Raw genomic sequence first — 19,307 nt, forward strand, 5'->3', positions numbered from 1 at the left:
AGCTAGTAATCAGAAGTCGGGGGTTCAATCCGGGCACGCATCTCTAACTTTCAGTTATGTACGTTTTATGCAATTAAATATCACTTGCTTTAACGGTGAAGGAAAACATCGTGAAGAAACCTGCATGCCTGAGAGTCCAGCTAAACAGTCCAGTAGATTTGGAGCAAATTAGCTGTGAGCGGACGGACAGACAGACAGACACCCGAGTGATCCTGTAAGGACCCAGCTTTTTCATTCGGACGAACGGAACCCTAAAAAAAATTAAACATTTTCAAATTTTTACTCATTTAAAAATCCATTTTTAAGGAAAGCCATTCATAAGGATGATTCAACATCGATTCAACGTGTATTTTATTTAAATTGCGTCACCACAAACGGATGTGGACCCATAATACGCATTGATATTATTATAACTGTGCGGATTCCAAACTTTTTTGCAAAATTGAGCAATCGGAGTAGGGCCTCCCACTAACTGACAGGTCCCGTATGAATGAAGTCACCAAAAACCTCTGTGACCAAAAAATCAGGTCGATCCGTTGCGCCGTTGCGGCCTGATAGAAGGACAAACCAATAAACAGACACATATTCGCATTTATAGGTAACTGTGGGTAAAAACCTATTATTAGCTTTAAGTTATTTAGTTTATAAGCTTATGGTTTTTGAAATAAATTAAAATAATATGGATAGGAAGTAAATAGTGATGTTCATAAAAACTCAAAGTGCCAAAAGCCAAAATGGCCAAACCCAAGCCAAATAAATCGCCCACTCAAGATCAGAGTCATTTTCAATTTTCAATTTAACTCCTGGATCTTAGGATTCACAAATTCTATGTAGGTATAACCTCCGAATCAGCCTTTTTCAACCTTCTTGAAAACGCGAACCCTTCATAAATTCAAAAATACGTCTATAATTCAAATTCAAATTCAAAATATTTTTATTCAATTAGACTTTTACAAGTAGTTTTGAATCGTCAAGAGCATATCTAACACTGGTTCGGAATGCCTTTCCTACCGAGAAGAACCAGCATAGGTACTATGTAGTCATATATAGCATACTATTGTAAGGTTATTTTTAAAAATTGATTTGAGTTGTCAAAAATAATATGAAATTATTAATTTATCTAATGCAGGTAGTTTGATAAAATCGATATTTCGCTCATTCGATGTCATACAATCTGTTGCTAGGAGGCCAACAAGATTGAACTTGCATAAATACGGGTGTTTCGAAGGTTTTAGTTTAGTCTCCTTCTGAGATTCGGAGCGATATCGCATATTTTCGGTATTTGGATTGTGAACTGAATAATTAGATGTTGTGATAGCAATCACGCTCTAATTAAATTATTTATTTTGGCATTAGTTTGTTTAGATTAAAACTCTCGGATAACCTTACACATTAAACTTGTGTTTTTTTGTGTTGGTTTTGGAGAGGACATTCCAATAATTCGATAATTTTTTTTAAATAATACCTGCTTTTCTGAGTGACGCCAATACTATATACTTTATAGTCTAAACACTAAATCATACTGAGACGAGTAGATTACCTACGCTTCATGTTGCTTTTCTAAATCTCACACATAGACATCCCCTAAAGACATACGAAGTCAACACACATAATAACGCCATGTGTGGGTAGGTACTAGGTATAATAACAACAGTTTATACCCACACCTACACACGGTAGCACGTGCTAGGCTCAAGTCTAGATTTAGATTTTATCGGCGTACTAAGTATACAAAATTCGAAGAAGCAACCATCTATAGAATATCAGTGCTGAAATGATTGATTTGCTACATGAGTTAATGTTTTTGAGCACCTTTAAGGTTCCGTCAAAGGAAAAACGGAACCCTTATAGGATCGCTTTGCTGTCTGTCTGTCCGTTTGTCCGTTTTTCGTGTCTAACCAGAAATCTTTAGGGTACTTCCCGTTGACCTAGAATCATGAAATTTTTGAAAGGAGGTAAGTATGTAGGTTTTATGGCACAAGTAAAGGAAAAAATACGAAAACCGTGAATTAGTGGTTTTATTTATTCATTCATAGCGAAGTATAAGCTGGAAGGGGATCAGTTATATCAATGTAAATAAATTCAAGGAATGTGTTAATTAAGTATGAATTGCTTACTCCAAGCTTTATGAGGTCTTAGCACCAAATATGTAGAGTACACTGGAAAACCAGGAATTGTCGCCGTTGATAATGTTGTTAACGAGCGAATTTTTGCTGCTCTCAGTTTTTGCGACAGCTGTGAGCTGCCCATTACCGTCTATCAGATGAAAGGTCACAGGTGTACAGGATCGAAAGAGGACCTGGCGAACAGAACAAGACTAGCGCCCTTTTTAGGGTTCCGTACATTTAGAGGAAAAAAGGAACTCTTATAGGATCATTTTGTTGTCTGTCTGTCCGTTTGTCGTGTCTGTCAAGAAAACCTATAAGGTACTTCTGGTTGATCTAGAGTCATGAAATTTTGCAGGTAGGTAGGTCTTATAGCACAAGTAAAGAGAAAAATCCGCAAACCGTGAATTTGTGTTTACATCACAAAAAATTTTAATGTGTTGATGAACAAATAATTCTTGTATTTTCGAAGTAAGATAAGTATACCAAGTGGGGTATCATATGCATAGGCTTTACATGCACATTCTAGAACGGATTTATATGCATAATAGTTTTGGATTTATCGTGTGAAATGTCGGAAGATACCAAAGTACGGAACCCTCGATGCGCGGGTTTTGCTCGCACATGACCGGTTTTTGAGCTATGTGCCCTGCCCATTGCCACTTTAGCTTCGCAACCCGTTGAGCTATGTCGGTGACTCCTGGTTCTCCTACGAATCGCCCCATTTCTGGTTTGATCACGTAGAGAAACTCCGAACATAAATCGATTCCTCATTGCAATTAGACATTGTAAGGTCTACATCTCCTGAAGATGCTCCGGTGTCGGGGCGAAACCCGCGTCGAGTGGTGTTGGGATTTGTGTGGTGGTTCGTACCATACAGATTTCTTTGGTTTGGCGGATTATAGCAAATTAAGCTTTTGGTTCCTTGTATAACTCTATCCATCACCCTATATTTTATCGCAAAGCCCTAGGCCCTAGGCTCTGCTAATGCTTAACAGCTTAATACAGTGTTGCATCGGAAAACTCAATGAGCTTGCCTCAGTGTGTGTCGGTGCTCGGCCGCGACGTCGCTCGCCAGTAGGTCAACAAACAAGGTCGCGGCATTTCTCCGCCGGGCTGGTTCGCCGGCTTGCTCCGACGCGGCGTAGGCGAACGCTGAGAGCTTAGCGGGCACAGCGTGACTAGGTACATACTAATGCTACGGAGAGTCGGAAAGTTCCGAACTTCTGGTTGATTTTGCATTTGAGAAGAAAGAAAGAAAGAAAAACTGTTTATTTGGTACCAACAAAAATATAACTTAAAATAAATATCATATGAAATGGGCACCACACACGTGCCAAAATGGACTCCACTCAGCATTTGCTTCGCCTGTGTCGGGAACGCAGGCACAGCGCTGGTCTTCCGTGAAGCCAAAAGTTTTGGACGTTAAATAGGATGCAATATAAGTGAATACAAAATAAATAATGCGGTTAGTAGATATAGGGTTAGTACAATAATTTAACGATAAAGCATTTTCCACGAGGAAATCCGTAGGAGAACCGGAATGACCGACATAGCTCAACGAATTAGCCAGCTGAAGTGGCAGTGGGTAGGTACAGGCGCGGATCCAGCCCTCAAAAAAGGTGTTGGGCAATCACCCGAAAATCGGCCAAGTGCGAGTCGGCATAATATGAACTCACTCATAATCGATATACTTAGTGCATTCCTACAAAAGAGATTTTAAAATATATGACACCCAGACCAAGATTTTGTAGTGTACTCGTAGATACCTATCTAGTTCCACGTGGGCAAAGCCACGGGCCGAACTAGTATAAATTAATAAACCTCTAAAATGTTAGTTTTTTCGCTCACAAAAATTACAAAGGCAAATGTGTGTTGGTTTGCACATTGCAGTGTCACATTTAGATTCAATAACTACTAAACTGATTTTGATGAATCTTTTACAAGTTTTAAAGGATATCAAATTAAAGTAAACGCCGACCATGAAAGTGTCACGTCACAATGTATTTGATGCATGATGGGCATGCCCACAACGGTGGCGATGTAACTACGAATTCGCAGTTTTCGGATTACTTGTGCTATAAGAGCTACCTACCCGCCAAATTTCATAATTCTAGGTTAACGGGAGGTAGGGTATCTAGGTTTTCTTGACAGACACGACAGACGGACAGACAGACAGACAACAAAATGATCCTATAAGGGTTCCGTTTTTCCTTTTGAGGTACGGAACCCTAAAATCTGGCTGACTGTACACATCGCTCCGCTCCGCTCAGCTAGGTGGAGACCGGGCTTAACTAACAGCAGCTAACAAACAAGCGCACAAGAACTTATCTCATTAGGCATTATACCCATCTGCATAACATTAACTGATCCCTCCTCCCCTCCTCACACCTGACCCCGCGGTCCACTTCTGTGGCACACATTCCCAAATCTACCGGATTGTAACCTAGATATTTAGGAAAACTAGCCAATCCAATCTCAACCTTATCTAAATATAAATAAAGGTTAATGCCCAAGAAGGTGATGACAAAGCAAAATATCGCGTAGTTGTACAATTTTAAAGTCGAAAGTGGAACGTCAAGAAAATTGTGCGAGCACGCGCGAGCACTAATTTTCCCACGAATAATTAAAACCGGCCAAGTGCGAGTCAGACTCGCGCACCGAGGGTTCCGTCGGGTATTTATTTTCGACATTTTGCACGATAAATCGAAAACTATTACGCATAAATATAAATGAAAATCTGTTTTAGAATGTAGATTGTACAGGTAGAGAGAGCTCTTTCATAATATGGTACCCCACTTGGTATAGTAATCTTACTTTGAAAATACTAATTAATTATATGTTCATGACAGACATTTACGGTTTTCGAAATTTTCCCTTTTCTTCTGCTATAAGACCTACCTGCCTGCCAAATTTCATGATTCTAATGTTCTAGGTCAACGGAAAATACGCTATATTACCCTACCCTGTATATGTAGATATTGACAAACACGACAGACAGACAACGAAGTGATCCTATAACGGTTCCTTTTTTCCTTTTGGCTGGTCAAGTGCAAGTCGGACTCACGAAGGGTTCTGTACCATCGAATGCAAAAAAAAAAATAGGTGCTCAACCTGCTCAACACTTTCTTTTTGGAATGTAACCACAAATTCACGGTTTTTGTCGAAGTCGTGGACATAAGGTAGGTAGTCTTAAATAAAACAGCAATTATATTTATGATTTTATTTATTTATTTGATCTCAAAAATAAAAAAAACAGTCATTTAACTCACTAACTGACTGTATTTTTTCATTGGTTAGTAATAAAGTTACAAAAAACAAAAAAACTGGACATTATGACGGGAAGTTAAAAATGATATTTTATTGAAAAAGTATAAGTACTTATTTTATTGTATGTTGGGATGAATTATTTCATTGGCGTAAGTATAGGTGTTACCATGGCATCATTTCAGTGATCAATTTGAAAAATTGCGCACTGAAATACTGGATTGGATTGTAATTTGTTAAAAGTTTTACAAATAGTGTACCATCATCCCAACATCGTCCGCACCGCATTAATAATAAAAAACGCTTGATAATATCAAAAATTGATTAGGTTAGTGGTTAGTAGTACTTCGTCTTATTATAAAAATTACAAAGCAAAATAGTATAACCGCTTCGCTATTTCTTCGCAAAGGCAAATTATCGTCAAACAAGTTCAAAAATAATTATTATTACATTGATAGTCAACGATTTAATAGCAATTGAAGTAATAGCTAACACAATAATATAAACTTAATTAAAAAAAACTGAAAATAATCTCTGATTAATAATTTAGGAGCCTGTTTTACAACCTCCAAATAAACTTTATCCGACGAATAACGACATTTTGACAGCTTTCAATTGGTCAAACTGTAAAATCTATTCAACAGATAGGCAAAGTTTATTTTTACAATTTAACGGGGTGGTTGTGAAACATCCCCTAAAAATAAACAAAATACAAAATCAACTAGTAAATAACGCCATCTATCGACTATTTGGCACATAAACATTTTATGAAAAAAAAAAATCAACAAAACTTTCCCAATGATTAGGGTATATAGTAATGCTAAATATAAGTCAAAAATGCAAAATATCGATTTTATAATTTTGAGATCAAAGCTTCCCATAGCGGGTCAAGAGGCAGAGGCTCTGCAGGCGTGTACACGACACCATCTCTCATCACGACGGGGTTCACGGCTCCGTAGTTGCCGGCGACGTCGCTAGATGGCGCTGACCAGTTGCGGCGGCGGCTTTGACGCATGCTTCGCATCATGTTGATGGATTTCATACGTTCTGCAAAACAACAAATTTATTTTATACTTGCTGGTGCCCGCGACTTTGTCCGCGTGGATTTACGTTTTTCAAAATCCTCTCTGATTTTTCGGGGAAAAAGTAGCCTATGTGTTAATCCAGGGTATGATCTATCTCCATTCCAAATTTCAGCCAAATCCGTCCAGTAGTTTTTGCATGATTGAGTAACAAACATCCAAACATCCACAATTTCACATTTATAATATTAGTAGGACTAGCTGCCCGGGATTAATTTGGCCAAAAGAAATATTATGTAGTTAAATCCCATCGCACGGGATCGCCGGACTGGACTGGACGCATCGGACACTCCGCCCACGCTACGATACCCCACCCACCGGACACCCTAGTTTAGACTTTACACCAAGCTCCAACATAGAGATGAATCCAGTTACCTCAAGGCTGACGCCGAATACAGGCGCGGCTTAGTCCATTTCCAAAAGGGCTAAAATAAATGGTCCCGGTAGGTAGCCTGTACTGTGAGGAGACGCTCGGGCAAGGAGGTTCGGCTTAGAGGCCAGTGCCCCGACAGAATGTTGAGAGGGACACCACGACATCATACTCACCATCGTCAGTGACGAGTGGGCAGTACTTCAAAGTATGCGCGTCATCGCCGTGCGCGCCGCAGCGGTGGCAGCGGTACTGGCGCAGCACCGGGCACGTGATGCGGCCCTGCCAGCGCAGGCGGTGCGAGCGGTAGTACGACTCCTTCTCCCCGTTTTTCTTACAGAAACGGCACTCCATCACCTTCAACAATGTTTGCCCCCTGATTTATGCGTACACAAAACCCCCTCAAAAGCTATAATGTGTTCAAATAAGTAAGCCACTCGGAGTCAATGCCGCGTCGTAGGTGGGGCATGGAATCAAATTTTGCACGCCATACATTGCGGGTTCCAAAAATACTAAATCACTAAAACTACAAAATAAGGCAATTTATCTATTAAGGCTATGAGCATTGGATTGTGTTTAGGTAGTATAATAATAACGCTATGTTTCTGCCAGCGTTCTGGTTACACCCCGTATTATAAACACTAATGAACACATAACACAAGAAGTGTAAATTAAAAATTTATAACACCACCCCCGACAAATGAAGGTTACCAGTTACAGTAACTAGAAAAGAGTTGATAACTTTCAAACGGCTGAACCGATTTTCTTGGATTATAGCTAAGAACACTCTCGATCAAGCCACCTTTCAAACAAAAAAAAACTAAATTAAAATCAGTCATTAGTTTCTAGGAGCTAAGTGCCATGCCACAGACAGATAACTTATAACACCCCTCTTTTTGGGTCGGGGGTTAAAAAAAATAAGCTCACCTCATACTTCGAACGCTTTTTTTGCACGACTGCGTCCAGCAAGAAGTGGATGACCTCCCTCGGGATCGAGTTCAGCAGACTCATGTCGTAATGCGTCCAATGCTGCGGTAAGCCCTCGCCGTTAGCTGAAGGATAAAACGGATTTCAAAAATAAATAATGCGAAAAGTTGTTTTATCATTTTAACCTACCCACACGATTTTTTTATATACACTAGCGCTTGGCTGCAATCAGACCTGCTAGCAAGTGATAATGCAACCTAAGATGAAGCGCGCTTGCCTAGGAGTAGCCTATTTACTCTTGACTTGAAGGTGCCCATATTAAAAGTTGGGGTCGGCCGGCAGACCCATGCCCGCTAGTCCTGGATGTTACCTGGAACGCTTGGAGCCGTCATCTCCTCCATGCTCTGCCTCCTGGGGCCGCTCGGACGCGGTATGGGCATCGCGGGGGTCGCGTCTGGAGCCGGCCATGACTTCTGGCGCAGGTACACGGCCGGCTGACCCATGCCCGCTAGTCCTGGATGTTACCTGGAACGCTTGGAGCCGTCATCTCCTCCATGCTCTGCCTCCTGGGGCCGCTCGGACGCGGTATGGGCATCGCGGGGGTCGCGTCTGGAGCCGGCCATGACTTCTGGCGCAGGCACACGGCCGGCTGACCCATGCCCGCTAGTCCTGGATGTTACCTGGAACGCTTGGAGCCGTCATCTCCTCCATGCTCTGCCTCCTGGGGCCGCTCGGACGCGGTATGGGCATCGCGGGGGTCGCGTCTGGAGCCGGCCATGACTTCTGGCGCAGGTACACGGCCGGCTGACCCATGCCCGCTAGTCCTGGATGTTACCTGGAACGCTTGGAGCCGTCATCTCCTCCATGCTCTGCCTCCTGGGGCCGCTCGGACGCGGTATGGGCATCGCGGGGGTCGCGTCTGGAGCCGGCCATGACTTCTGGCGCAGGTACACGGCCGGCTGACCCATGCCCGCTAGTCCTGGATGTTACCTGGAACGCTTGGAGCCGTCATCTCCTCCATGCTCTGCCTCCTGGGGCCGCTCGGACGCGGTATGGGCATCGCGGGGGTCGCGTCTGGAGCCGGCCATGACTTCTGGCGCAGGTACACGGCCGGCTGACCCATGCCCGCTAGTCCTGGATGTTACCTGGAACGCTTGGAGCCGTCATCTCCTCCATGCTCTGCCTCCTGGGGCCGCTCGGACGCGGTATGGGCATCGCGGGGGTCGCGTCTGGAGCCGGCCATGACTTCTGGCGCAGGTACACGGCCGGCTGACCCATGCCCGCTAGTCCTGGATGTTACCTGGAACGCTTGGAGCCGTCATCTCCTCCATGCTCTGCCTCCTGGGGCCGCTCGGACGCGGTATGGGCATCGCGGGGGTCGCGTCTGGAGCCGGCCATGACTTCTGGCGCAGGTACACGGCCGGCTGACCCATGCCCGCTAGTCCTGGATGTTACCTGGAACGCTTGGAGCCGTCATCTCCTCCATGCTCTGCCTCCTGGGGCCGCTCGGACGCGGTATGGGCATCGCGGGGGTCGCGTCTGGAGCCGGCCATGACTTCTGGCGCAGGTACACGGCCGGCTGACCCATGCCCGCTAGTCCTGGATGTTACCTGGAACGCTTGGAGCCGTCATCTCCTCCATGCTCTGCCTCCTGGGGCCGCTCGGACGCGGTATGGGCATCGCGGGGGTCGCGTCTGGAGCCGGCCATGACTTCTGGCGCAGGTACACGGCCGGCTGACCCATGCCCGCTAGTCCTGGATGTTACCTGGAACGCTTGGAGCCGTCATCTCCTCCATGCTCTGCCTCCTGGGGCCGCTCGGACGCGGTATGGGCATCGCGGGGGTCGCGTCTGGAGCCGGCCATGACTTCTGGCGCAGGTACACGGCCGGCTGACCCATGCCCGCTAGTCCTGGATGTTACCTGGAACGCTTGGAGCCGTCATCTCCTCCATGCTCTGCCTCCTGGGGCCGCTCGGACGCGGTATGGGCATCGCGGGGGTCGCGTCTGGAGCCGGCCATGACTTCTGGCGCAGGTACACGGCCGGCTGACCCATGCCCGCTAGTCCTGGATGTTACCTGGAACGCTTGGAGCCGTCATCTCCTCCATGCTCTGCCTCCTGGGGCCGCTCGGACGCGGTATGGGCATCGCGGGGGTCGCGTCTGGAGCCGGCCATGACTTCTGGCGCAGGTACACGGCCGGCTGACCCATGCCCGCTAGTCCTGGATAAGTACATGTATATACATAAGAAAGCTCAGTCACTCAGCGGGCGATGGAGAGATATGCTTCGAGTTTCTCTACGTAATCAAATCAGAAATGAGGAGATCCGTAGGGAAACCAGAGTGGCCGACATAGCTCAACGGGTTGCGAAGCTGAAGTGGCAGGGTATATAACCCTATGACCGGGTAACCGGTAACCGGTAAATGTTGGGTCTCAAGGTGGTTGGGTGTCAACATTTTGACAAATTCCCAAGTAAATAGGTACATAAACTACCGAAACGTCTTTATTCGTCAGAGAAAATTTAAACACAAAACAAGAAAAGAAGAAGAAGAATTTATCTGGCGGTTGTGAAACAGGCCCCAATTGCGGAAAAATAAATAAAAATTTGGAAACAAAATACAAAACAAAAAACAATAAAAAAAATTCTTCGTGACATACCCGTGTTCTGCACAAATGACGAGTACAAGTGTTGCTCCTCCTCAGGGTCGTACGGGGAGTCGATCCCGTTGTTCCGGAACTCCTCCCTCACCGCGTCGATGGACCCCATGGACCCCACTGCAAATATACCGAGTTACGGACCACTAGCAACTGCTGATTGTACGTACATGGATGGCCTCAACGTGGACTTCAAAAGTTCCTTTATTTTATAGATGATGGCCGCGACTTCGTCCGCGTGGATTTGGGGTATTCAAAATCATAACAGAATCAGACATAAAAAGTTACCTATGTCAATTACATGGACGCAAGCTACCTCGGTACCAAATATGTATACAAATCGGCTAAGCGGATGGGGCTTTAGAAATGCCGCGGAAACGGACACAGGCTACGTTTTATCCCGGTTTTGATATACCTACCTATCTAGAATTAGTAAGTAGGTAGGTAGGTACATCTCTGCCGAAAAATCAAAGAGTTCCCATGGAAATTTTAACAACGGGCATCAGTTTGTTAAAAAATAATGAGCTTCATACTTACACCCATTCAAGCTAGAAGACTTGGGCCTTCCACTGAGGTCAGAGCCCTGCAGCTGGGACTGGACATTGGACCAGGATGTGGCCTGGCTTCCCCACAGCGCGAACTGAAAATAATTACCTTTGTACAAAGAGCCGGGATATCATAGTGGTTAAGGTGTTAGCTTCCTAACTTGTTACAAATAACTAAAAACTTGACATTGGCTAATCTTTGTAAAGCCACACGAGAGAGAAAAAAAAGTATCTTCCTAGTTCCTACTACTAGCAACACTAACAAACTAAAATTCTCGTTTCGTTTTACGTACTTACTTAAGCATAAATTTTATTAAACTAGATCGACCTATTTAAACACCTACCTCATAAATGTTGACGTAATATAAACATTAAACACAAAGCAAGAACATAAGCTCGAAAAATAAACAGAAAGTGAGAACACAAACTCGAACAATAAACAGAAAGTGAGAACAAAAACTCGAAATATAAACCAAAAGTCAGAACACAAACTCGAAAAATAAACAGAAAGTAAGAATATTCTAGTAGGTACTAAACGAATCAGTTAATATTTTAAACATTTTCAATACCTACCTATAGCAATATTGAACAATCGACAGCAAAGAAATCTCTCAACAATATGGCGGCCTGGGTTTTTAGTCTAAGATGGCGGCGCTCTTTTCAGTTGGAACTTGAAAGTATAGTGAAATACATAACTACCTACAGTACCGCCAACATATCTGTTCAGGTGAGCAAAAGCGTCAGCTGCCATTTTGAAATTCACGCGGACGATGTCGCGGATATCAGCTAATATTGAAATGAAATTAAGCTAAGTAACTATGTAGGTAAGTATATTGAATTTTCGCTATGTTAAAAGAATTCCATGTTTTCTTGGTGAATTTCATAAATTAGCAATACCTTGTCACTAGCAACGCGGCAACGCTGTCACAAATACGTCGGTGGCACTGTTCGCTTTTCAACCACACCTACTGACTGTAGGTACCTACTAATGAAATAACTTTATATCGAACCAAGAAAGCACAAAAAACCGCAAAACAAAGAAAAAACTTACCGTTTCCGAAAAATGATCTTCCATTATGAAGCTAATTGTAAAAGTGGATTCAAGGATATGACTGCGCGTGCGACTGCAGAAAAACTGCAACAATATACTGCGTCCACCCTATATCCCTACTCTCGGATGAGTGATGACAAAATTAAACGATAAAGCCGTGCTACGCCGAAAGGCGATCTTTCATTGGTTAATTCTTCTAAAACTATAATGGCTGCCTATATTGCGCTTGCGCTGACAAACGAGTTGAAAAAAATAAGTACTATTGTAACAGGGCCGGCTCAGGGGTGGTGCAAACTGCAAGCACGGTAATGGTATGTATACAGTATTCCAACTTCATACAAATGGACGAAACGCGAGCTATACCTACGCACCTCGATGTCGGCAGGCGCTCGACACGCAGACAGTCGCGACTGTGCCGCAGTGACGAACGAGCGGTTTTTTGTTTTTCTAACAATAACCACGCGATTTTTTCGTTGTATGTGAAACCCGATCAAAGAAGCCACAATTTCAGCTTAGAATGTCGGTATTTAAGGTACCGGGACTACAATAAGATTAATTCGCAAACTTTTTTGATTGTACCCAGCGATGATTTTATGAAATATATGCAAAAAATGGAGAAAATATTCCGAACTTCATTAAAACCAAATATATAAATTGTAAAGTAGCTGCAGGTATCTATAACCAAGGAAAAGATATTCCATTTTCTCTATCTTGTCCATGTTGCCCAAAACAATTTTTGATTAAAAGCTTTATACTAGAATGCGGATTTATATAAAAAAAAGTATATTTACAATCACAAAACTAGATGGAAACACAAAGTAGGCAAATGTAATTAAACTGCTGGAGACGGGCAGCCCTACCGCATGTTTACGTACCGCGCAGCTGTAGGTATTTATTTCAAAGATACTGCCGAGTTAGAATACTGAATAGATAATATTACCGTGCTGCAAGCGACCGAGGCACCCGTGCGCATTAACCTCAATAGCTCAACGGTTATAGAAGCGGACTGAAATCCGAAAGGTCGGCGGTTCAAATCCCAGCCGTTGCATTATTGTAGTGCCTTTTTTATTTTTTATCGCTGGGCAGAGGGGACACGTGGAGGGGCCCCAAAGTCCTGCCAGGTCATTAGTCATAGCCAACAATATCCCCGAAGAGAAATTATTAGCCATACTATATTAATATATTATTTCCTATATTAATACTGCTTTTCCCCTCAGACGTATCCAAAAGGGACCCTGCAACAGTCAGGCACACTGGGAGGTTGCCTGGCTGGCACTAGCACAAGCTTCACGCTTAGTACGAGGCGAAAGAGGAATGTTATTGATCTTTAACTCAGCTAATATCATCGTCATCATCATCATCAGCCTGTGGACATCCACTGTTGGACATAGGCCTTCCCTAAAAAGCACCACCACAACCGGTCCTCAGCCTTTCTCATCCAACCACTTCTTAGCCGGGCTAGCGGCTAATGTACTTAGTAAAAAATATTGCAAAAGAATAGCGCTCACTTTGCTCATGCTAATATTACAATATTATTATGTACCTATAGTAAGTTGTTATAACTAGCGTTATTTATATAACACTATACCTACCTATTTTTTTTTCTGCATAAATATCAAAAAACTACTCACTTATTTTATCAAGTTCATGATGTTTTAATTTTAACTTTTTTCAAAATAGTTAAAGCCAGTGGCACTCGGTACGAAGTAAGGAGCCTAACTTACAATCAAATCTATTCAGATATTGCCCAATACGGCAAAAAAAACTTTCTTTAAAAAAAAAATGGGGAAAAAATTACATACTGGGAATCAATTGGGGGCCTAGCATAATGCAAAATGGAATCCCCAGGCTCGCGCTCATCTAACGGGCCTCCGGCCGGCCCTGGATTGTACAAACAAAATAATATTACGTTTTTAGGGCCACAGTGTAGTAGGTGGTAGTAGGGTAGCCAGTATGTTAATTTACATTAATTTTCAGGTGTTAAAGCTTAGTTACTTGTAGATGATATTATATGATATGTATGTTCATGTAAATATTGTGGCTTTAGTTTAAAGTTTACGTAATTAATTATCACCACTATATTATTATCATCTTACAAATCTAACAATAAAATTCTGAGTTTTGACGATCAAAAGGCGTACAACAGTACCTACTTTGAATAAATGAATTTGATTTGATTTGATAATAGGTACTACCATCATCATCATGAAAAGCCCATTGCAGATCGCAATTGCCCTAATTTCAAGAAGAAATAACCCAATTTTTCAAGTGCTAAAATTAAAAATAACTATGTACATTACGAGTATTTAGGTATCCCATAATATAATGTTGCTCAAAATATCTTTCAGTACCTTTGTAAAGATAGGTAAATCAAAAATCAACCTAATTATTAGAATTGTTCAATTACTTAACCGAAATAAATACTTTAGATTAGATCATCTCATAAACTCAAAAATCTCAAAATTCGAAGTACTTACGAGTTGTATGACCAATTGATGGCCAGAAATCAGAATTTTATTGTTAGATTTGTAAGATGTACCTATAGTGGTTATAATTAATTACGTAAACTTAAAACTAAAGCAATGAGGGTTCTAAACGCGCCCGGGTCTAAGAAATTCCTGTCGAAATTACCCCAATGCACCTAATAGCTAAGTAGCTAACTACCTACCATCTACCTACCTATTATTATAATTAAAAGCAGTTTTCATTTCAACACTAAAGTATAGAAAACTTTCTTAATTGACTTAATATCTATGTAAAATACATTCTTTGACTGAACCGATTTCGAAATCTTTTCCTAGGATTCATATCTTTTCTCAGTTGCGTTTATTTCAAACAGGTCTACTTTACTGGTAGATCTAAATAAGTAAGTAGGTACTTGTCTACTATATGAAAGTATTGGCGTCACTCAGAAAAGCAGGTATTATTTAAATATTTTTATCGAATTATTGGAATGTCCTCTTCAAAACCAACACAAAAAAAACACAAGTTTAATGTGCAAGGTTATCCGAGAGTTTTAATCTAAACAAACTAATGCCAAAATAAATAATTTAATTAGAGCGTGATTGCTATCACAACATCTAATTATCCAGTTCACAACCCAAATACCGAAAATATGCGATATCGCTCCGAATCTCAGAAGGAGACTGAACTAAAACCTTCAAAACACCCGTATTTATGCAAGTTCAATCTTGTTGGCCTCCTAGTAACAGATTGTATGACATCGAATGAGCCAAATATCGATTTTACCAAACTACCTTCATCAGCTAAATTAATAATTTTATATTATTTTTGACAACTCAAATCAACTTTTTAAAAATAACCTTACAGTTCGGTCGTCCTGAATTTAACACGTCCTCGTGTTTCTAATCAATCATGTCATGTCAGTCGCGGGCTTCCTTGCCCTAAGTCAAATCCAAATCATGGGCTATCCTGCCCTCCGTCAAATCATTAAAACCTACCCTTGAACTGCCGAACTCTCAGTTTTAATATCAAGTCAACAATAAATCCAAACGACTAACTTCTCATTCGATGTATACAAAATCTGAACCACTCATTGCAAATTACTTTCCAATTCACAAAAGACTAAATTCTTTAAAAAAAACTTAAAATTTTAATCACTAAATTACCAAAACCACCGAACTCATTAAAAAAAATTATCAAATGTGGGTTGTTTTGAAAAAGATACCAAAGCGAAATGAAGGCAACGTGAGACACGTCCCGCTTCTGAATTATTGGCGTCACTCAGAAAAGCAGGTATTATTTAAATATTTTTATCGAATTATTGGAATGTCCTCTCCAAAACCAACACAAAAAAAACACAAGTTTAATGTGCAAGGTTATCCGAGAGTTTTAATCTAAACAAACTAATGCCAAAATAAATAATTTAATTAGAGCGTGATTGCTATCACAACATCTAATTATCCAGTTCACAACCCAAATACCGAAAATATGCGATATCGCTCCGAATCTCAGAAGGAGACTGAACTAAAACCTTCAAAACACCCGTATTTATGCAAGTTCAATCTTGTTGGCCTCCTAGTAACAGATTGTATGACATCGAATGAGCCAAATATCGATTTTACCAAACTACCTTCATCAGCTAAATTAATAATTTTATATTATTTTTGACAACTCAAATCAACTTTTTAAAAATAACCTTACAAAAGAGTCAGTCTTAAAATTAGGTAATAATATTAATTAATGATTAATAATATTAATTTTGGGTTTTCATCAAGTAGAGGTAGGTGTAAGTAATTATTTTTTATTAATTATCAGTATTACCTATTTTACACGTGAGTGGTCCTACTGAAGGCGTTACACTATGATCCGTTGAACCTTGAAAACAACTTGAAGTGCTGAAGTACCTCCTTCTATAAAATTATTTAAATCTACCCAATACCCATATTATATCGACTATTATTTTTATCCTCAACTTGTGTGACGTATATGGGTATAAGTAGGTATCTGCCTAACAACTAACAAGCCAAAACAAAGGTTAGTTCTTTCATTTAAATAGTCTTAAACATAGAATCAAATATCAAAGACGACGATTATGTTTATCAATAGACTTAGGTGTTATAATTTCTTTGTTTGAGTGCCTACTTACCGCGGGTCGATTCACAATGGTACATCGAGGTGACAATTTAAATTTTACATAGGTACCTACCTAGAATTAAATACATAATTCACGAAATTAACGAGTTGTTGCTCCTTTATTGTAATTCTCCCTGGATGGTTTGTATTTTTGCATGAACATGTAAGGTTATTTTTAAAAATTGATTTGAGTTGTCAAAAATAATATAAAATTATTAATTTATCTAATGCAGGTAGTTTGATAAAATCGATATTTGGCTCATTCGATGTCATACAATCTGTTGCTAGGAGGCCAACAAGATTGAACTTGCATAAATACGGGTGTTTCGAAGGTTTTAGTTCAGTCTCCTTCCGAGATTCGGGGCGATATCGCATATTTTCGGTATTTGGGTTGTGAACTGGATAATTAGATGTTGTGATAGCAATCACGCTCTAATTAAATTATTTATTTTGGCATTAGTTTGTTTAGATTAAAACTCTCGGATAACCTTGCACATTAAACTTGTGTTTTTTTGTGTTGGTTTCGGAGAGGACATTCCAATAATTCGATAAAAATATTTAAATAATACCTGCTTTTCTGAGTGACGCCAATAATTCAGAAGCGGGACGTGTCTCACGTTGTCTTAATTTCGCTTTGGTATCTTTTTGTAAACAACCCACATTTGATTAAAATTTTTATTGAGTTTGATTTGGTGATTAAAATTTTTAGTTTTTTTTTTTAAGAATTTAGTCTTTTGTGAAGTGGAAAGTAATTTGCAATAAGTGGTTCAGATTTTGTATACATCGAATGAGAAGTTAGTCGTTTGGATTTATTGTTGACTTGATATTAAAACTGAGAGTTCGGCAGTTCAAGGGTAGGTTTTAATGATTTGACGGAGGGCAGGATAGCCCATGATTTGGATTTGACTTAGGGCAAGGAAGCCCGCGACTGACATGACAAGATTGATTAGAAACACGAGGACGTGTTAAATTCAGGACGGCCGAACTGTAAGGTTATTTTTAAAAATTGATTTGAGTTGTCAAAAATAATATAAAATTATTAATTTATCTAATGCAGGTAGTTTGATAAAATCGATATTTGGCTCATTCGATGTCATACAATCTGTTGCTAGGAGGCCAACAAGATTGAACTTGCATAAATACGGGTGTTTCGAAGGTTTTAGTTCAGTCTCCTTCCGAGATTCGGGGCGATATCGCATATTTTCGGTATTTGGGTTGTGAACTGGATAATTAGATGTTGTGATAGCAATCACGCTCTAATTAAATTATTTATTTTGGCATTAGTTTGTTTAGATTAAAACTCTCGGATAACCTTGCACATTAAACTTGTGTTTTTTTGTGTTGGTTTCGGAGAGGACATTCCAATAATTCGATAAAAATATTTAAATAATACCTGCTTTTCTGAGTGACGCCAATAAACACGTGTAAGTAAACTAAAAATTTACAACACCCCCGACAAGTGAAGGTTACAGTAACTAGATTAACAGCTGATAACTTTCAAACAGCTGAACCGATTTTCTTGGATTATAGCTAAGCACACTCTCGATCAAGCCACCTTTCAAACAAAAAAAAAAAACTAAATTAAAATCGGATCATTAAGTTAGGAGCTACGATGCCACAGACAGATACACAGATACACACGTCAAACTTATAACACCCCTCTTTTTGGGTCGGGGGTTAACAAACAAGATTCAAAATGAACTAGTTTGGCAATTCAATATGTGCTGTGATTGCAACAAAATAAAATAATTAGTAGGTATAAACTCGCCAATTGCGAGTAAGACTCGCGCACCGAGGGTTCCGTACTCGGGTATTTTTACCCGACTACGGCAAAGCCAATAGGAAGGGTTATGACTTTAGCAGTCTATGTACCTATGTATGTGTTTATATCCAGATTCTACGTGTTCCACCGTAGCGCCTAAGCTACGATTTTGATGAATGAGGTGCCAATTGATTCGTTGTAAAGGTCAGGGTGACATACATAGTTATTACTTATTTTTACCCGACTACGGCAAAGCCAAAAGGAAGAGTTATGATTTTAGCAGTATATGTATGTATGTGTAGGTATATGTATCCAGATTCTGTGTGTTCCACCGTAGCGCCTAAGCTACTGGGCCGATTTTGATAAATGAGCTGTCAATTGATTCATTATAAAGGCCCGGTTGACATAGGCTATATATTTTTATACTTACGAAAAAAAACCTGGCCAAGTGCGAGTCAGACTCGCGCACCGAGGGTTCCGTTCTCGAACCGTTCTGGGTAGTTTTGGCACGTGGTGGTAGTGAAGAGTTTCTGTTCTTTTCAGTTTTAAGTGTGACAAGCACAGTGATGTTTCTAGCATTCGAACGTACAAAAAACTAACAGTTTAACTAGCAGCATGATAATCTTCAAAATTATTTTGAAGTAAACTAATCTACTGAAATTTGCACCTTGATATGCAAAAACGATTATAATACCAGAATTACGAAACAGAGAGTAATGTGTTATACCTCATTTAAATTGGCATTAAATCAGCAAGTTTTTCTAATACAGGGTCATTTTTCCGTAGTACATTTTTTTTTCACAGTGCGCTTTTAAAGTGACATTTAATTTTTGGTAACGCTTTAAAAGTTTTGGAAAAAAATTAATTGCTCCTGTAATTTGGTAGCCAGAGCCTCAATAGAAGGTTTGTAGTACTGATACATTATCTAGTAATGACACAGCATCGTTTGT

General features: G+C 40.6%; 1 protein-coding gene across 3 annotated transcripts; it reads right to left on the reverse strand.

Moving 5' to 3' along the window:
• Positions 1-5,437: 5,437 nt before the first annotated feature.
• LOC123864511 lies at positions 5,438-12,249 on the reverse strand. Of its 3 annotated transcripts, none has more exons than XM_045904996.1 (7): positions 12,000-12,249; positions 10,941-11,043; positions 10,407-10,514; positions 9,827-9,970; positions 7,752-7,876; positions 7,001-7,181; positions 5,438-6,419 (listed from the first exon to the last, which is right to left on the reverse strand). In XM_045904996.1, the coding sequence occupies exons 1-7, from the start codon at positions 12,021-12,023 to the stop codon at positions 6,226-6,228; spliced, it is 879 nt and encodes a 292-aa protein (XP_045760952.1). In that variant the 5' UTR covers positions 12,024-12,249; the 3' UTR covers positions 5,438-6,225. The 3 variants fall into 3 exon arrangements, with proteins under 3 accessions (XP_045760952.1, XP_045760951.1, XP_045760953.1); XM_045904995.1 differs by having other exon boundaries at positions 10,407-10,523; positions 12,000-12,248; XM_045904997.1 differs by lacking the exon at positions 12,000-12,249 and adding an exon at positions 11,522-11,540 and having other exon boundaries at positions 10,407-10,523.
• Between the last annotated feature and the right edge of the window lie 7,058 nt (positions 12,250-19,307).

The sequence above is a fragment of the Maniola jurtina genome, chromosome 4 (assembly GCF_905333055.1).
Source record: "Maniola jurtina chromosome 4, ilManJurt1.1, whole genome shotgun sequence".
NCBI classification, from domain to species: Eukaryota; Metazoa; Arthropoda; class Insecta; order Lepidoptera; family Nymphalidae; genus Maniola; species Maniola jurtina.

Excerpts from the sequence above, each read along its gene's own strand:
- LOC123864511 (XM_045904995.1), bottom strand. The coding sequence starts at position 12,023 with ATGGAAGATCATTTTTCGGAAACG. Across the intron at positions 11,044-11,999 it reads AAGATCATTTTTCGGAAACG|TTCGCGCTGTGGGGAAGCCA; the intron begins GTAAGTTTTTTC and ends AATTATTTTCAG. Across the intron at positions 6,420-7,000 it reads CCCACTCGTCACTGACGATG|AACGTATGAAATCCATCAAC; the intron begins GTGAGTATGATG and ends GTTGTTTTGCAG.